This window comes from Merops nubicus, unplaced genomic scaffold (genome assembly GCF_000691845.1).
Source record: "Merops nubicus isolate BGI_N331 unplaced genomic scaffold, ASM69184v1 scaffold50004, whole genome shotgun sequence".
Classification (NCBI taxonomy): Eukaryota; Metazoa; Chordata; class Aves; order Coraciiformes; family Meropidae; genus Merops; species Merops nubicus.
The window spans coordinates 11973-25609 of NW_008603248.1; the positions used below are offsets into that span (position 1 = coordinate 11973).

The 13637-nt window shown below is 50.7% G+C and overlaps 1 protein-coding gene across 1 annotated transcript in view; it reads right to left on the reverse strand.

Annotated features, from left to right (window-relative positions):
* Nucleotides 1-10836, reverse strand: part of TMPRSS6 (transmembrane protease, serine 6) — a 14747-nt gene extending 3911 nt beyond the window's left edge. Inside the window, 12 exon segments of the mRNA XM_008938587.1 lie at nucleotides 1-33; nucleotides 1458-1556; nucleotides 2593-2738; nucleotides 3747-3856; nucleotides 4135-4247; nucleotides 4799-4935; nucleotides 5268-5472; nucleotides 6407-6448; nucleotides 8706-8890; nucleotides 10100-10167; nucleotides 10356-10498; nucleotides 10680-10836. The exon segment at nucleotides 1-33 is cut by the window's left edge and continues 20 nt beyond it. Of these exon segments, the coding sequence (XP_008936835.1) occupies nucleotides 1-33; nucleotides 1458-1556; nucleotides 2593-2738; nucleotides 3747-3856; nucleotides 4135-4247; nucleotides 4799-4935; nucleotides 5268-5472; nucleotides 6407-6448; nucleotides 8706-8890; nucleotides 10100-10167; nucleotides 10356-10498; nucleotides 10680-10836 (1438 nt within the window).
* Nucleotides 10837-13637: the final 2801 nt, after the last annotated feature.

A 13637-nucleotide genomic window follows, 5' to 3' on the forward strand; every position in this document is an offset into this window, starting at 1 on the left:
TGTCCTCGTGGCACTGGAACTTGGCTGGGCACACTGCACGGGAGGGAGGCACCAGGGATTAGGCACATAGGACCAGGCAGCAGGGGTGAGGTCAAGCTTGGCAGTGCACCAGCAGGCTCTGCAACCTTTACCTCACACCTGAAGGTCTGAGGCAATGTGAACATTGATTTTGTAGGCAAGGACTGTTCCATATAGACACGGAGTGAATAAGAAGAGATGCAACAGTGGCAAGAGTGTAGGAAAGGGCAGAAATTGCAACATTTCCATTTTCTTTTTCAAAGATAAAGGTATGTTTAAAAACACTGAGAAACAAGTACTTTTTTTGTTGATCTGTGGAACTGAATGACACAAAGATACCTCTGGGGCCAAGAAGATATGAGGATTCTAGAAAGGATTAGGTATTCCTAAGAATGCCCACGTATCCATGTCTGCATGAGGGCAGCAAGCAAGCCCTGGCATCAGGCAGCTGGCTGATGGGACAGTTCACTGCCACCAAGACTGCAGACAATGCAGACCCCAACCTTGGAGATGCCCTGAGAGCTCTCACATTTCCAGCACTGAATTCAAATTTCCTTGAGAAAGATTTCTCCTTCCTTTGACTTCAGACTTTTCGATACCTTCCTCTGAACCTTTCAGAATTAGTCACTGTCTCCAGTGGTTCAGGGATCTTTTTGTCTGTGAGAAAACAGCTGTAGGGGACAACTAATGAAAAATTAGCGATGGCAGCAATGTGATGAGTTCCTCTATCACACCATGGATGGGAGAAGAGATGAATTAGGTGTCATGCCTGAGCCTAAAGAGCTGTTCCTATGAGAATGGGGCTTTGCAGGAGTCTTGGAATGCTGGGGGTGGTGTCTGCATCAGCATTAAATGCTGTTGGCATGAAGGAGTGATGGCTGATTGAGGGCTTAGGTGCTTACAAACTGGGGTGCAAGGTATGGGTGAGGATCTGTATAGATCAAGTGTCACTTGATCTATATAGATCAGGATAGATCTGGGGGGAAAGGGGAGAGAGTAGGGCAGCAGGTGGGCATGGGTGGTGTGGGCATGGTGGGAGGCTGGGAGGGGGATGCTGAGTGCTCTGACAGGAGAGGGGGCTGCAGGCCAGGGCTGAGGCTGATTGTCTGGCAAGGTGATAGGAAAGCAGGACAACATGGGGGACAGCCTGGCTAGGGGGGACTTCTTTCAGGCTGTCTGGAGGTTCTAGTGCAGGGCTACTAGGGGGTTCTTCCAGGAAGGCTGCACTGTGCACAGGGACAAGAAGTGTTGCTGCTCCTTCCCGAGCAGGATTAAAGCCTATGACAGCAGGATGAGGCTTTTAAAGATTCAGAGGTTTAGGCTCCTGGAGGGGAGGCACAAGGCTCTACCTAGGAGAACTGAATCCTCCCCATCTCTTCCTACCTTTGGAGAAGCAAAGGGCTGTGTCTTGGTGACCAGTGGGTGAAGAAATAACTCACCACAGTTTCTCTCATCCAGCCCGTTGGGGCAATCTTTGATCCCATCACAGGCTGGAACACACAGGCCGTTCACTGAACACAGGAACTCCCTGGGACAGGCTGTGAAACCACCAGAGAGCAGTTAGTCCCCAGTGACTGGAAACCTCCTTGCAGCAGAGCGCTGTGGCTTGAAAGTGGAGCATGGAGCTGCACACCTTCCTGACCACAGACCTGGTGCAGCAGCGTGCTGGTGGCACTCGCTGTGCTCCCCCAAATCTGCTCTGAAGAAGGACAAATGGAGCCAGGCTATGCACCAAGGGATGGAGACCCCATTCCCTGCTTCCTGTTGTACCAGAGGGCAGGAGCCAGGAGAAGCCCACAGCCTGGAGTGCTGTACTCTGGTTTAGTGCTGGTTCTTGGCTCCTGAATGCTGAGGGAAAGCTGAAACAGGTTCTTTGGAGCTGATATCAAAACTTGGTCAGGGCCTTGGAGAGGTTGGTGTTAGACATGTCGACAGGGGTACATATTCAAGGACTGGTATGCATAAAATCATAGAATGTCTGGGCTGGAAGGGACCTCCAAAGGTCATCTAGTCCAGCCCCCCCACCATAACCAGGGACATCTCCAACCAAATCAAGCTACTCAGACCCTCATCTAGCCTTATCTTGAATGTCTCCAGGGATGCTTTTAGGAGGGAGGTGGAGAACCCTTGGAAAGAGACCCTGGGCATGCATCACCCATGTTTCTATGTCTATTTGTGTGCAATTTTGTTTGCCTCTCACTCGCATGGATGCCGAGGTGAGCAGGGAACAGCTCTCTCTAAGAGCTCTTATCACTTCAAGCCGGAGATGGTCTCTCTTGAATTCCCAAGGCCAGTCGGTGACGTGGGGACGAGAGGGAGACCGTAGAAAACTCTCTGACCTTGAGTCTTGGCACATGGATGCTGTGGCAACATGAGGCAGAGCCACACGTGCAGAAGCAGCTTCCTTTTGGGAGATGTGTGCATCACTGATTCACGAGCACACACTTGAAGGGCAGATGGCACCTAGGGCTCACAGGATGCATCTTGTGTTTCTCCTAACACAGGCCAAAGGCATGGGGGCTGCTGGTAGCCACCACCCCACTGAGAAGCAAGCAGGGAGGAGCCTTAACTTACGGTCAGATTGGTTGTACAGGCTGTAAGCTGCCTGTACACCTGGGCCAGTTAAGGAGATCTGGGAGGTGAAGGTGATGGTGATGTCAACAGAGGACGTGACTGGGATCCGCTCAGCGTAGTCTTGCAGGGTCCTCAGGCCACACAACCTGAGGAGCAAAGACAGGCAGGATTTCTTGGGCAGGGAGGGAGGAGAAGACAACAAAGTGGGGCAGAGGGGCTTGGTGGGGCTGGGGTGGGGCTGGGACCACACAGACTAGGTGTTGGGGTGAGGTCGGGAAGGCATGATGCCTTCAACGTGGCAGGAGATCCACAGCCCAGAACGATGCTACTGTGTTTGGGCATTTCCCACTTCCCAGGCATGTGCTGAATTCAGGCCACACAAAGCAAGTCAGCTCTTCCATTTATCTTCCTGAAGAAACCATGTTGTAGAAATCATGATGCTGGCAGTTTAAAAAAGGAAGGCAGGGAGAGAAAAAGTGGAAATCCTAAGCCAGGAGGATGTAACTTCTGGATCAGACCCTTCAGAGGAAAAGAAGTTACCCCTGTAGGAACAGTGGAGAGGAAGTTAAGCAGACGGGCTGGGGGAAGGTTTGGAGGGAAAGGGGCAATTCTGCAGTAAGTGGGAGGAAAACCAAAAGCCATCCAACTTGAAGCCTGCTTTGAGGAGGTGGGAGCACAGCAGCTCTTGGCTCTTTGCACCTGGACAGTGGTGGGCAACTTATCCTAGTTTTGGGAAGTCCTGCAGGGGGATGTGGCTGTGGTCGAAGGAGGAGGATATAGAGCTAGGCAGAAGATCTGTCTGGAGGTGGCTGCAAGGCAATGGCACACAGATAATGCTGCAGAGGTGGTGACAGGCAGATTTGCAAACACAGGAGACGTGGGAGGACACCAAGGTTACACACAGAGGAGAAAACTAGAAAGCCTGATACAAATGGCAAGGCAGAGAAGGCAGGCTGGTAGCTTGAAGCAAATCTGTAAGAAATATGCTCACTGGGGAGCCATTGAACAAGAGAGGCTGAAAAAGAAGCAGAAAAGCAAGAGGCACCAGCACAAACAGTGGCCACCGAGTGTTGTGGTGGGTTCTCCTTCCTCAGACCTGGTGTCTGAAGTGAGCAGGGACCCCGCAGAGGTTCAAGCAGGACCCCAGCACACACCTTCTGTTCTGAATTATCCACTGGCCTTGGGTACAGGGCAGGTCCTGCTTCTGTCTGCTGAGCGAGTAGGCATCAAACCACAGGGTGACCCCGTAGTCGAGGGATGGGACCTGCAGGCAAGGGGATGCAGAGCAGAGTGTAGATGACTGCTGTGAATGTTGTCCCCCACTCCACAGGACAAGTTAGTAGGGCTGGTTCCCCTTCAGGAACACCCATTGGGTGAAGGCCAGGCAGGCTCTCACCCTGTGCTTGCTTCTCACAATGACCTGCCTGTATGATCATCACCACGAGAGGATCATGATGATGACGAGCACTGGCTGTACCCTCCCCTAACGTGGGGAGGGGATTTGAGGGAGGGGTGGATGCTCCTGTGGGAGCTGTCCCTTACCGTCATGTGCCAGGTGCACTGCGTGTTGGGCGAGTAGTAGCTGGGGTAGTGTGGGGTGCTGATCTTCCCCTGCAGCTCCAGGCCCTCCCGCAGGGTCACGTTCACTTCACAGGCTGGAAGGAGAGACATTCAAAGCCCTGCATCCCTGATGATGGGATGCCATGTGCTCTTCCTGCTGGAGGAGGGGAGAGAAGAGGCTCCAAGGCCTGATGCCAAATGTGCCTAGGGTGTTCCACCATCACCCACCAAGGGGCCATTTCTACCTAGCAGGATTTTTAGCTTCCATCTCTTGTTTAGGGAAGGGTATATTGCTGCTTTGCACTCTGAGATTGAATTGACATTGATCTGGAAGTGAGTCTGGATATGATGTCCAGGCCACATCTCTTCTGTCCATGCATGAAGGCTTGGCCTTCTCTTAAAGTATCATGATCACTCAGGCTCTGCTTGCCACAGCCTGGGCTGTAAAGACTGGAACCAGACACTAATGTACCAGTCCAGGCAAGGGAGCAAGATCTAACCTGCTTTTACTGGCCACCTTTACCCTCACAACCCAGAGGGAATTCTGCCCCTAACGGGGATGGAACACTTCTAGAAGATGTGAAGCTGTAGGAGGTCATTTGTGTCCTTCTTGTGTCTGTGGCTGCCTCCCTCTAGGCTTCCTCACCTTGGAGGGGCACCACCTGTGCTGAGAGGAGGAAGGGGTCGTAGTAGCTGTACATGGCTTTCTTCCACACCACGGACATGACAGGGCCAGACGAGAGGACTTCCACAACAGGCTCCTGCCGGCTGCAGCCGTAGATCCTCGGGGGAGAGGGATGAAAGGATGGGGGTGAAGCAAGCAACAAATGAGAGAAAAATGAGACGGAAAGATGATGGATGATGTCTGTGTTATCCACAGCGTGGTGGGAGGCACCAACTGCACCAACTCAAGGGCCTGCAGAGACACAGCTCATGCTGCTGCCCTCTCTCCGGCTCCAAGCCTGGCTGCGTGACGTCCCACGTCAGTGCCTTCAGCTGAGCAGCAAGAGGCAGGTTCTGCATCAAAGAGGATTTCCTCTGCTGCAGCCTCACACCTTCCCCTGCTGCCTCGCCAGGTTTCCTGGCTGGGCTCACCCTGCCCAGGAGCTACCTACGAGGTGATGAGGTGTTTCTCCAGGGGCCCGGCTGCGTCGTACATGGCCAGGCGGTCCCTGCACTCCGGGAGGGTCCACTCCAGGCGTAGCTTGATCATGTAGCCCTCGAGGCCGTGGAGGTGCCAAAGACAACTGGAGGCCAGGTAGTCAGGGCCTTCCAACTGTAGGACGTCGTCCTCCTGGACGTAGCTGTACCTGTAGCAACCTGAATCCAGGGGAAAGGTAGAGGGGTTGAAGCCTCAGAGTGAGGCAAATGGAAGCAAAGGCGGAGTTGGGAGTGGCTGTAAGTGAAATTAAGATACTGGAGTGCTGCTTGGCATGTCAATGTAAGCCCAATTTCAGGGTAAGGCTGACTCATCCCAGGGATCTTTGCTCACTTTTACGCATGTTGTGGTGGCACCAACCCCCTTGAACCGTTGCCCCAGTTTCTCTCTGTGAGAACTTCCCCCTCTTCCTTGGTTAAGCTAATACTACCTCAGGCTTTAAAGAGCAGCACAGCACTGTTATCTTCCACTGGCTTGATTTTTTTCCACCTCTTTCCCCTCTCACCCCCATAAGCTTCCTGGCTTTACATCTCCCTCATCTGATTTCCAGGCTTCAGCGGCTTCCAGACCAGGATTTTGGAGTGAAAATCAGCTTAAAGATGAGTTTCTAATAATGTATCTAACACAAACTGCCAGCCACAGCACTTAACAACACTGCCTGCCATTACCAGCAGCATCTTTAAACATCACTAAGACAACAGACTCCTAAATGACTGACAGCCCATCCAGTGAAGAGCCACGCAGGAAAATCTCCACCCCACTCAGCAGAATTTGATGGGGTCTGGAATTAGCACCATTTTTTTTTTCCAGTACACCAAGCTGATAAGACTCATTAGGACAGGGACAAGACCAAGGTGGTTTCATTGCCCTCCTGAGCTGGTATCTCTGCCCAGTGGTATGCTGCTGGGGCAGGGTGTTAAGATGCTTCATCTAGTTTGTACCTGGCCAAGCAGCAGCACTGATGTTCCCTTGCTGCTGTTCTCATGTCCCCATCTCGGGATTTACAACTCCAGGAAGCCAACCACCTTTCTGTCCCCTGCAAAAAATCCCTCCCACGAAGTCACCAACTCAAAAGGAAAGGAAAAAATAGCCTACCCAGAGTGGATTTCAGCACTACTATGTCTTTCACACTGGATTCTGTTAGAAAGAAAATATATAAAGGAAGATAAACAGAAAGATAAACTGGCAGTCTCTGAATGCTGGCCTGGCAGGTGATGACTTCTTTCCCTCTTGTGTAAGCAGCTCACAGCTTCAGCATGGAGCATCCTTCAGGTACTTCTCTGCCCCATCTCAGGGGCTGGTTTCAGTCATGCCTTCCCCACCCCATCTCTATGGGAAATATCCCCAGCCTCTGACCCAGATCTAACAGCCCAAACTCATACTTTCCAGTCCACCATTTCTGCCTTGGTTTCCTTGCCTGTTTTCACATGCTGTTCCAGGACCTCTGCCCCTTCCCAGGAGGGCTGGACATTGCTTCAGACAGTCACCCCCCTCTTCTACTAGCCACATCATAGGGCACAGCCCCACTTCCCAGAGCCTTCACCATCTGCTCACCCCTTTCTGGCTCTCCCAGTTTAAACAGCCCTCACTGAAAAGCATGGGAGTGGGGCAGGTCTCTTTTGATGACCACTGGTCAATGAGCTACTCAACACCATTACAGAGTCCCCCTCTGGAGAAGGGAGATGCAGAGAAAGCCACCAGCAAGGACTACAGATCTGGAGAAAACAGAGTCATGGAGTGGACAATACTTTTAGGAGAGCTGGGCTTTGCTCCAGCCTCCCAGCTGAACTGGAAGCAGCCAGAGATCAGGTGCTACCAGGAATAACTGCCAAAATAAAAGGCACCACGAGGTCAGTTGGGTGTGAGAATTGCTGCTGGGGGCTTGCCTAGGTCAGGGGTTGAAATCCTGCAGGGAGAGCTGAGCAGTTTTGTCATGGCAAAAACATGTTGTGGAAAGGATGATCCTGCAGGCTCCTAGGGAGGCAGATGTGCTGTGGGTAAGGACATCTACTGAGCTGATAGGAAGAACTCTTGTAGCTGAAGGCACTAAAACTGAGTTCCTGTGAGGAGAAGGAAGTTCTGAAACTCTTTTGGGAAAAGAGGGAACTCGTGTCCTGGGGTGGGAGTAGCTCTCAGTAAAACTCAGGGGTTGGAGAGGTTCTTGCACTAGTCAATAGCTTGAAGCTCTGCATCTTAAGGCAGGCTGCACTGAGACTTAATGTTTTGAGATAAGCAGGTGAGGGGATGAGTCTGTCAGAAGGCAATGAAGTGCTAATGACTTGCTACTAGCCAACTACTTTTTAGCTCCAATTTTACAGAGCAAATGAAGCCAGAGTTGAAGTCACTGGCCTGAGGTCACCCTGGCCCAGTAGTAGAAGTGGTTTCTGGGTTTTGCCTTAGTTGCTAGACTGTGCTTCTGACTGGAAAGGAAGGTGGAAAGAACTAGGGAAAGCAGGAGCTGGTGTGTTAATTCCAAAATAGAAGGAAGTGTGGTCTGCTGAAATGAATAAAACAGTGAAGCAGATGTGAAGGGGATAAGAAGGAACTGGGACCTCCTAAAAGAATGGAACCATCATTTTTATTTCTTTATGAGTTATGGGATGAAGTGAGTAAATAAAGAGAAAAATTCTAGATGGGCTGACTTGGAGGTATTTGTATGATGTCATGATAACTTTCTTAAGAAAGTTGATTTAAATTGGCTGAGCATAAGGTCTGGAAACAAATCATAAGTAGAAGTAAGTGACTAATAGTAACTATGGGAGGAGAATCAAATATTCTTTAGGGAGAGAGAAAAAAATGACCCTCAAAACAATTCAGATGTGGAGGGAAATGTTAAATAAAGTATGGGTGGGATATATTAAAATAAGATTCACCTTAGAAAAATGCAGGATAACATGTCTGGGGAAAGAACCTTGGAGATGTAACACTTCATGGGAGGATGAAGCTTGGAAATGAGACTCCCAAGAGGAGAGAAGAAACAGAATGTAAAACTCATGAGGTCTGGGGCTCTGTAAGAGGGATCAGATAAGGCTGAGAAATTAATTCTTGTTATAAACACCAAGTACAAATTCCATTGGCTTTGGATGCATGGAGTATAGACACACCTCTAGTCTTTAACACCTATCTTAGAGCAGTTCTGTAGGAGCTGCTTTATTAAACAGGCTGTGGGCAACAAATAAATAACCCTTAACATGACATGCCAAGAACTGAAGTGGCAACAATGATTTGTCTCAGAGGAAGACCAGTGGTGTTACTGCATCCCCTGATCCTCACTTTTCCCTTATCCTCTTCAGGTTCCACTTGTCCCCGTCAGTAGTGACTTCCAGCCTTTTCTCCTAATGCCCCTTATAAAACCTGAAGCATTTCTGGCTGCTCAGGCCACAGGAGGACTTACCCAGCAGGACCAGTGAGTCTGGGTTGACCTTGTATTCCCTCTGGTAGGACAGGCTGCCTGAGCTGTTGAAGCTGTTGGAGAGCTCGTGGTGGAGCGTTGCGTTCACCCTCTCAGCACTCACCTCCTTCTGCTGACTCTCAGGGATTCGGAGGGCAAACCAGAAGAAGAAGGTCAGAGCCCCTTCCCTAATGGAGAAACAGCATCTTAAATAGTCTCTCTCTTCTTCAAACCCCAGAGATCAACCCCCCACAGTTCTCCCACAAAACGGACTCCTCTGTTTGGGTTTTCCAGCTCACTGCTGTGACCCAGAGGAGTGACTCTTGAGTAGGGCAGGAGAGCTGCTATGTCCTCAGTCCTAGTTAATGCTCAGTCCTTTGGGGGAGGAAGCCATTTTGTGCCATCTGGCTTTTGTGATGATCATGCGTGGTCAAATTAATGTGATAATTAATCGAGAGTGGTCTAATGAGGAGTCTCATTTCAAGTAGAAATGACCTTTGGTTACTGCTGACCAGGGGTTGAAAAGAAACACTCCAGACTTCATTGTCTCACCTCCCAGTGATGACAAGAGGATGATTTATCACTCAGTACCTCACCACAAGCCATTAATGCTGGGCAGGCTCAAGCTGCAGCAGACTGTGACTGGGAAAGCTCTGTTCAACCAGCTGGCAGAGAAAATTGGCTGGGGGAAGGGGAAGAGAGGTTGAAACAAACCTTTCTTCAGTGAAAGGCTAGAGGAGGAATTGCAAGTGAAACTTCTTTTTCCCTTGTTGAAAATGGAGTTACATAAAAATTGGAATTTTCCTTTAGCTGAAGGACAAATTTAGGGATGAAGTTTTCTTGATCCATGGGAAAAAAAATCAGAAGCAAATGCCTATGTCAGTTTTGAAGCTTTTCCTGCTTTCTTGATCTACCGTGGTGACCTGCAAAGCTGTAGTCCAACATCTATCCCATTCCAGTGTTGCCATATTCCCAGGTAGACCATGCTTCTTGGCTGGAATACCTCTTCCATGGGGCATTCTGGCCTCTCCCTTCTGGTGCCTAGACTCAGGCCATAAAATGACTTTTCTTGAATTAAATTAACTTCCAGCTGCTTATTTTCTACTGAGAATGTCAAGCCCTTTTTTATTTTCCCAGTTCTTCCATTTTTTTTCCCATCTCTAAAAAAATTTGACAGTTTTGGTTTTCCACCATGACCTCAGGTAATCATGAACATCAAAATATCCCCAGCTCTGTCATGCTGGAACTGTTTCAGATCTGGACTGCCCAGCTTAGCCTAGAGCTCGTGGTGGGGACTGCAGCACTTTGGGATGGCCAGATCTCAGTGAACCCAGGGCACCATCGACTTTGGAAGCTTCCACACACAAACAAGCAGATCTACAGTGGGTGCTACTCACCCGAAGGCATACACTGTGCTCGAGTTGTAGTATCGACCCAGTTCTGTGGCATGAATCAGTTCCTTCAGCTGTAAGGAGAATGTCATCTGGTAACTATTGTGCATTGTTGCAGTGGCAAAAGACCAACCCTCTGTTTCATCCCCCTTAGCGTGTAGACCCATGAAGTCTGTCACTTGGGTGGACATACCTCACCCCTTCCTCTTTCTACTCACTGAACTACCTCAGGGCCAGCTCTGGTCATGAAATAGCCCCTCACCATCTTCTGGAGCTTAGCTGACTCCAACCAGAAGGCTCTGGACTCCACCTGCCCAAGGTCTGGGGAGTATTGGCGGTTGAGGACCTGGAGGCTGCCACAGTAGAACTGCAGGATGTCTGGTTCCAAGTGCCACGGTCTGTAGTCTGCCAACAGAAGACACTGCTGGATTACCCTGATGACACGTAAGAGAGAGGGGCTTGCCCTCTGAGCCTCTGTGAGGCTGTAAAGGACCCCCAGAGTCACTCATGCCTGTTGGGTTGAGCGTTGCCTTGACTGCACCCCATCCACCTCCCGTGTGGGGACAAAACAGGTTGAATTTTTTACCTAGGAAATACCAGGTTGCTGCAGCAGCTCCAGCCAGCAGGAGCAGGGCTATGCCAAGGGGCACGTAGCGGAGGCGGTCACACGAGTTGGTCTCAGACCCATCCTTTGAGAGGGAGTTGCCATCTTCCTCCTGTTCCTCAGCCTCCATCAGGGGCATCTAGTGACACAGCACAGCATGGTCAGGCTGGCGTTGCTGCATTCCTTTCCACCCCTCTCTGGAGGTGCTCTGCTGTCTCTGTGCTCCTCTCCCAAGTTCTGTAGCCCCAAGAGATCTGTGTGCTAACCACCAAAGACTTTGCTCAGTGCTGGTGTGAGGAAAACCCCTCAATCAGTGGGAGACAGGCTTCCAGGATGCTCTTCTGTCTACACCTCCTGGAAAACCCCTCAGTTTTCAAAGGCATCCCCTGCGCTTTGCTTCTGCCAAACCCACAAATGACTACAATAATGAATTTCTCCAGGGACAAAAGTGTTGTCCTCCCAGGCTGGGAGTGGTTTTAAAGCTGGTTATTTTATTGACCAAGAAATCAATGCAAAGGAAAATCCATGACCTCAGATGCACAGAGAAATTGCACAAACCAGCCACAACCTTGCCATTCTGACCAGAACGTGTCCACCAGGGCTGAGCCCATGCTGGCCCTGACTCACTAGCTGGCCTAGGGAGGGGAAAGAACCTGAATAACACTCAGCCCTCCACCACCTTCTGCTTGTGCCAGGGGACACCTTCTGCCTTCTTTCAGCCCTCGTCTCCCACAGGCTGCTTCTTTTGCCTCCTTCTGTCAGACCCAGACTCTGAGGGTGAGAAATGCCCTTGCCAAAGAGAGCCACCTTAATCTTGGTTATCTCACCTGCTTTCCTCCTCATTTCTTTGCCACCACCCAGCCCATGGCTGCCCCCAAAGGCTTTCTGTGGCTTGAGGGGAAAGGGGTGGGAATGAATCCACCTGGAATGGCACAGAGCTCTTGGGAATGCCCGTGCCCTGTCCATGCCTATGAGGCATCTTCATGACCAGTCACCGGGGGGCATGAGTGCATGGGGGGGACTTGCTGCAGATGTGGGAAGAGATGGTTTGCCTCATGCACATTTTAGCCCTCAGGGGGGCCATGGGGCTTTCACAAGATATTGGGCTTCTCAGTCTCCTTGCTTTCCCCGACTTAGTGAGCCCCAAGCCCTCCAGGCTGCCTTGCAACGTGGAAACACACTGGGGAGGGTCTCCTGCCCAGCGACTGCACCAAGCCGTGCACTCCAAGCAATCAGGGCACTTCTCTGCTGCCACGGCATCCCTTCCGAACCAGCAGGCAGAAGCAAAGAACCACAGACAGAATAGTGGGGGAAGGAGGGCAGGAAGCAGCAGCAGAAGAGCCTCTTTGTTAGAAGGTTTGGTGGTAGGCACTGGGGTTTCCCCCAGAGCTGCAAACCTACCTTTGGAGCCCGCTGCTGCCCGTGGGGCCTGGCCCACACCCCCTACACAAGCCAGCTCACACACGTGGAGGCGGGGAGAGAGGAGGACATCTATTTACCCAAGCTCAAGGTCTCCTCAGCAATCAATAACCTGATGCCATCTCCCTTCAGCTCGGCCTTTGTCCTGCCACGATGGGTCAGCGCACCCTGTACAATGGCTTTTTTTTTCTGCAGTGGAGGTTTCAGAAGCTTGCAGGGGTGGGAGATCCTCTGGGTGAGTGAGGGTGGGAACACCTCCAGCTGTGCAGAGAAGAACGACCCAGGAGGCTGGTGCAGATAGCTCACGTTGTCCTCCTCAGGGGATGGGGAGTTGCTGAGCAACTGCTGTGTTTCTCAGCTACCTTCCTTGGTCCCATTGGAGAGAGAAGCAGCAGGCAGGACGTGTGCTCCCCAGCACGGGGATGGAGCAGCAGCTGACTGGCAGGTGCAGATCACTTGAAGGAGGGAAGATGACAGTAGACAGTGGGTCCTGTTACCACAGTGGTCATGCAGATGAAAGCAAATCACGGCGTCTCTCAGTACCAACCTGCAAGGCTCCCTCTGGGCTTGTAGTTCTTGCTGCCCAGACTCCTGACACTGGGCTCCCAGCACTCTGTTGCACAGCCACTCACTCCTCCCTGCAGCATCTGTCTCTTCTAGCCCCAGGTCCTCCTCACCTCTGCCTTGCCTGCACCACCTTCTTCTGCTTCCACCCTGCAGCTCTCTGTATGCCCCTTTGCTTTTCACAAAAAGCAGCTACAGCTGAGTAAATAGAGTTATTCTGTCAATAAATGGGTGGAGAGGATAAGACCAGGAGCGATTCTTGACCTGGGGCTGAGCTCCAGCCAGTGGTATTCACCTGGGGTGGAGCTCATTTGGGCCAGGGCTTGTTTGGGCTCATTTTGGCAGCTTGGCAGGGAGAGCGGTTTTCAGCTCTGCCACTGGTTTAGACTGGAACTGCATGAAGACCAAAAGCCATTGTTGTAGTTGCCTCGTAGTGGATTCTAGTAGATAAATGTTAAATGTGGATGAAAAGCTGCAGTTTGACTGGGAATGTGTCGGTGTGGTTATCCCAGCTACCTCATTGCTGTAGAGAGGGGAAACTGAGGCATGCAATGACAACAAGAAATACTTTCAGAATTGCTGAGAGATTGAAGAGATCAGATTTCAGTTGTAAAAGTTGTTTTGATCCAAAATTTCCCCAGATCACTGGGGACTATCTGCATCTTTAGGCATATATTTGTATATGTCTTTCCAAGCTTGCCCTGTGCGAGGCTGCCTCAGTGGGCCAGAACCCAGCTGAGGGTATTTCCCAGTGCCAGAGACCTTACCTTTTTTGTATCCAGCTTTCTTGGAAAGAAGCATCCTCCTTCTTTGGTATTTTCAGCAGAACAAAAAAGATACAGAATCTCAATCTAGTCTATCTAAGTAAACATACCACATCTACCACCGCAGGCTTTTGAATCAACCAAAGACTCAAAACATTGATCAGATCTGACTTCACAGGAATTCCTTTACTGC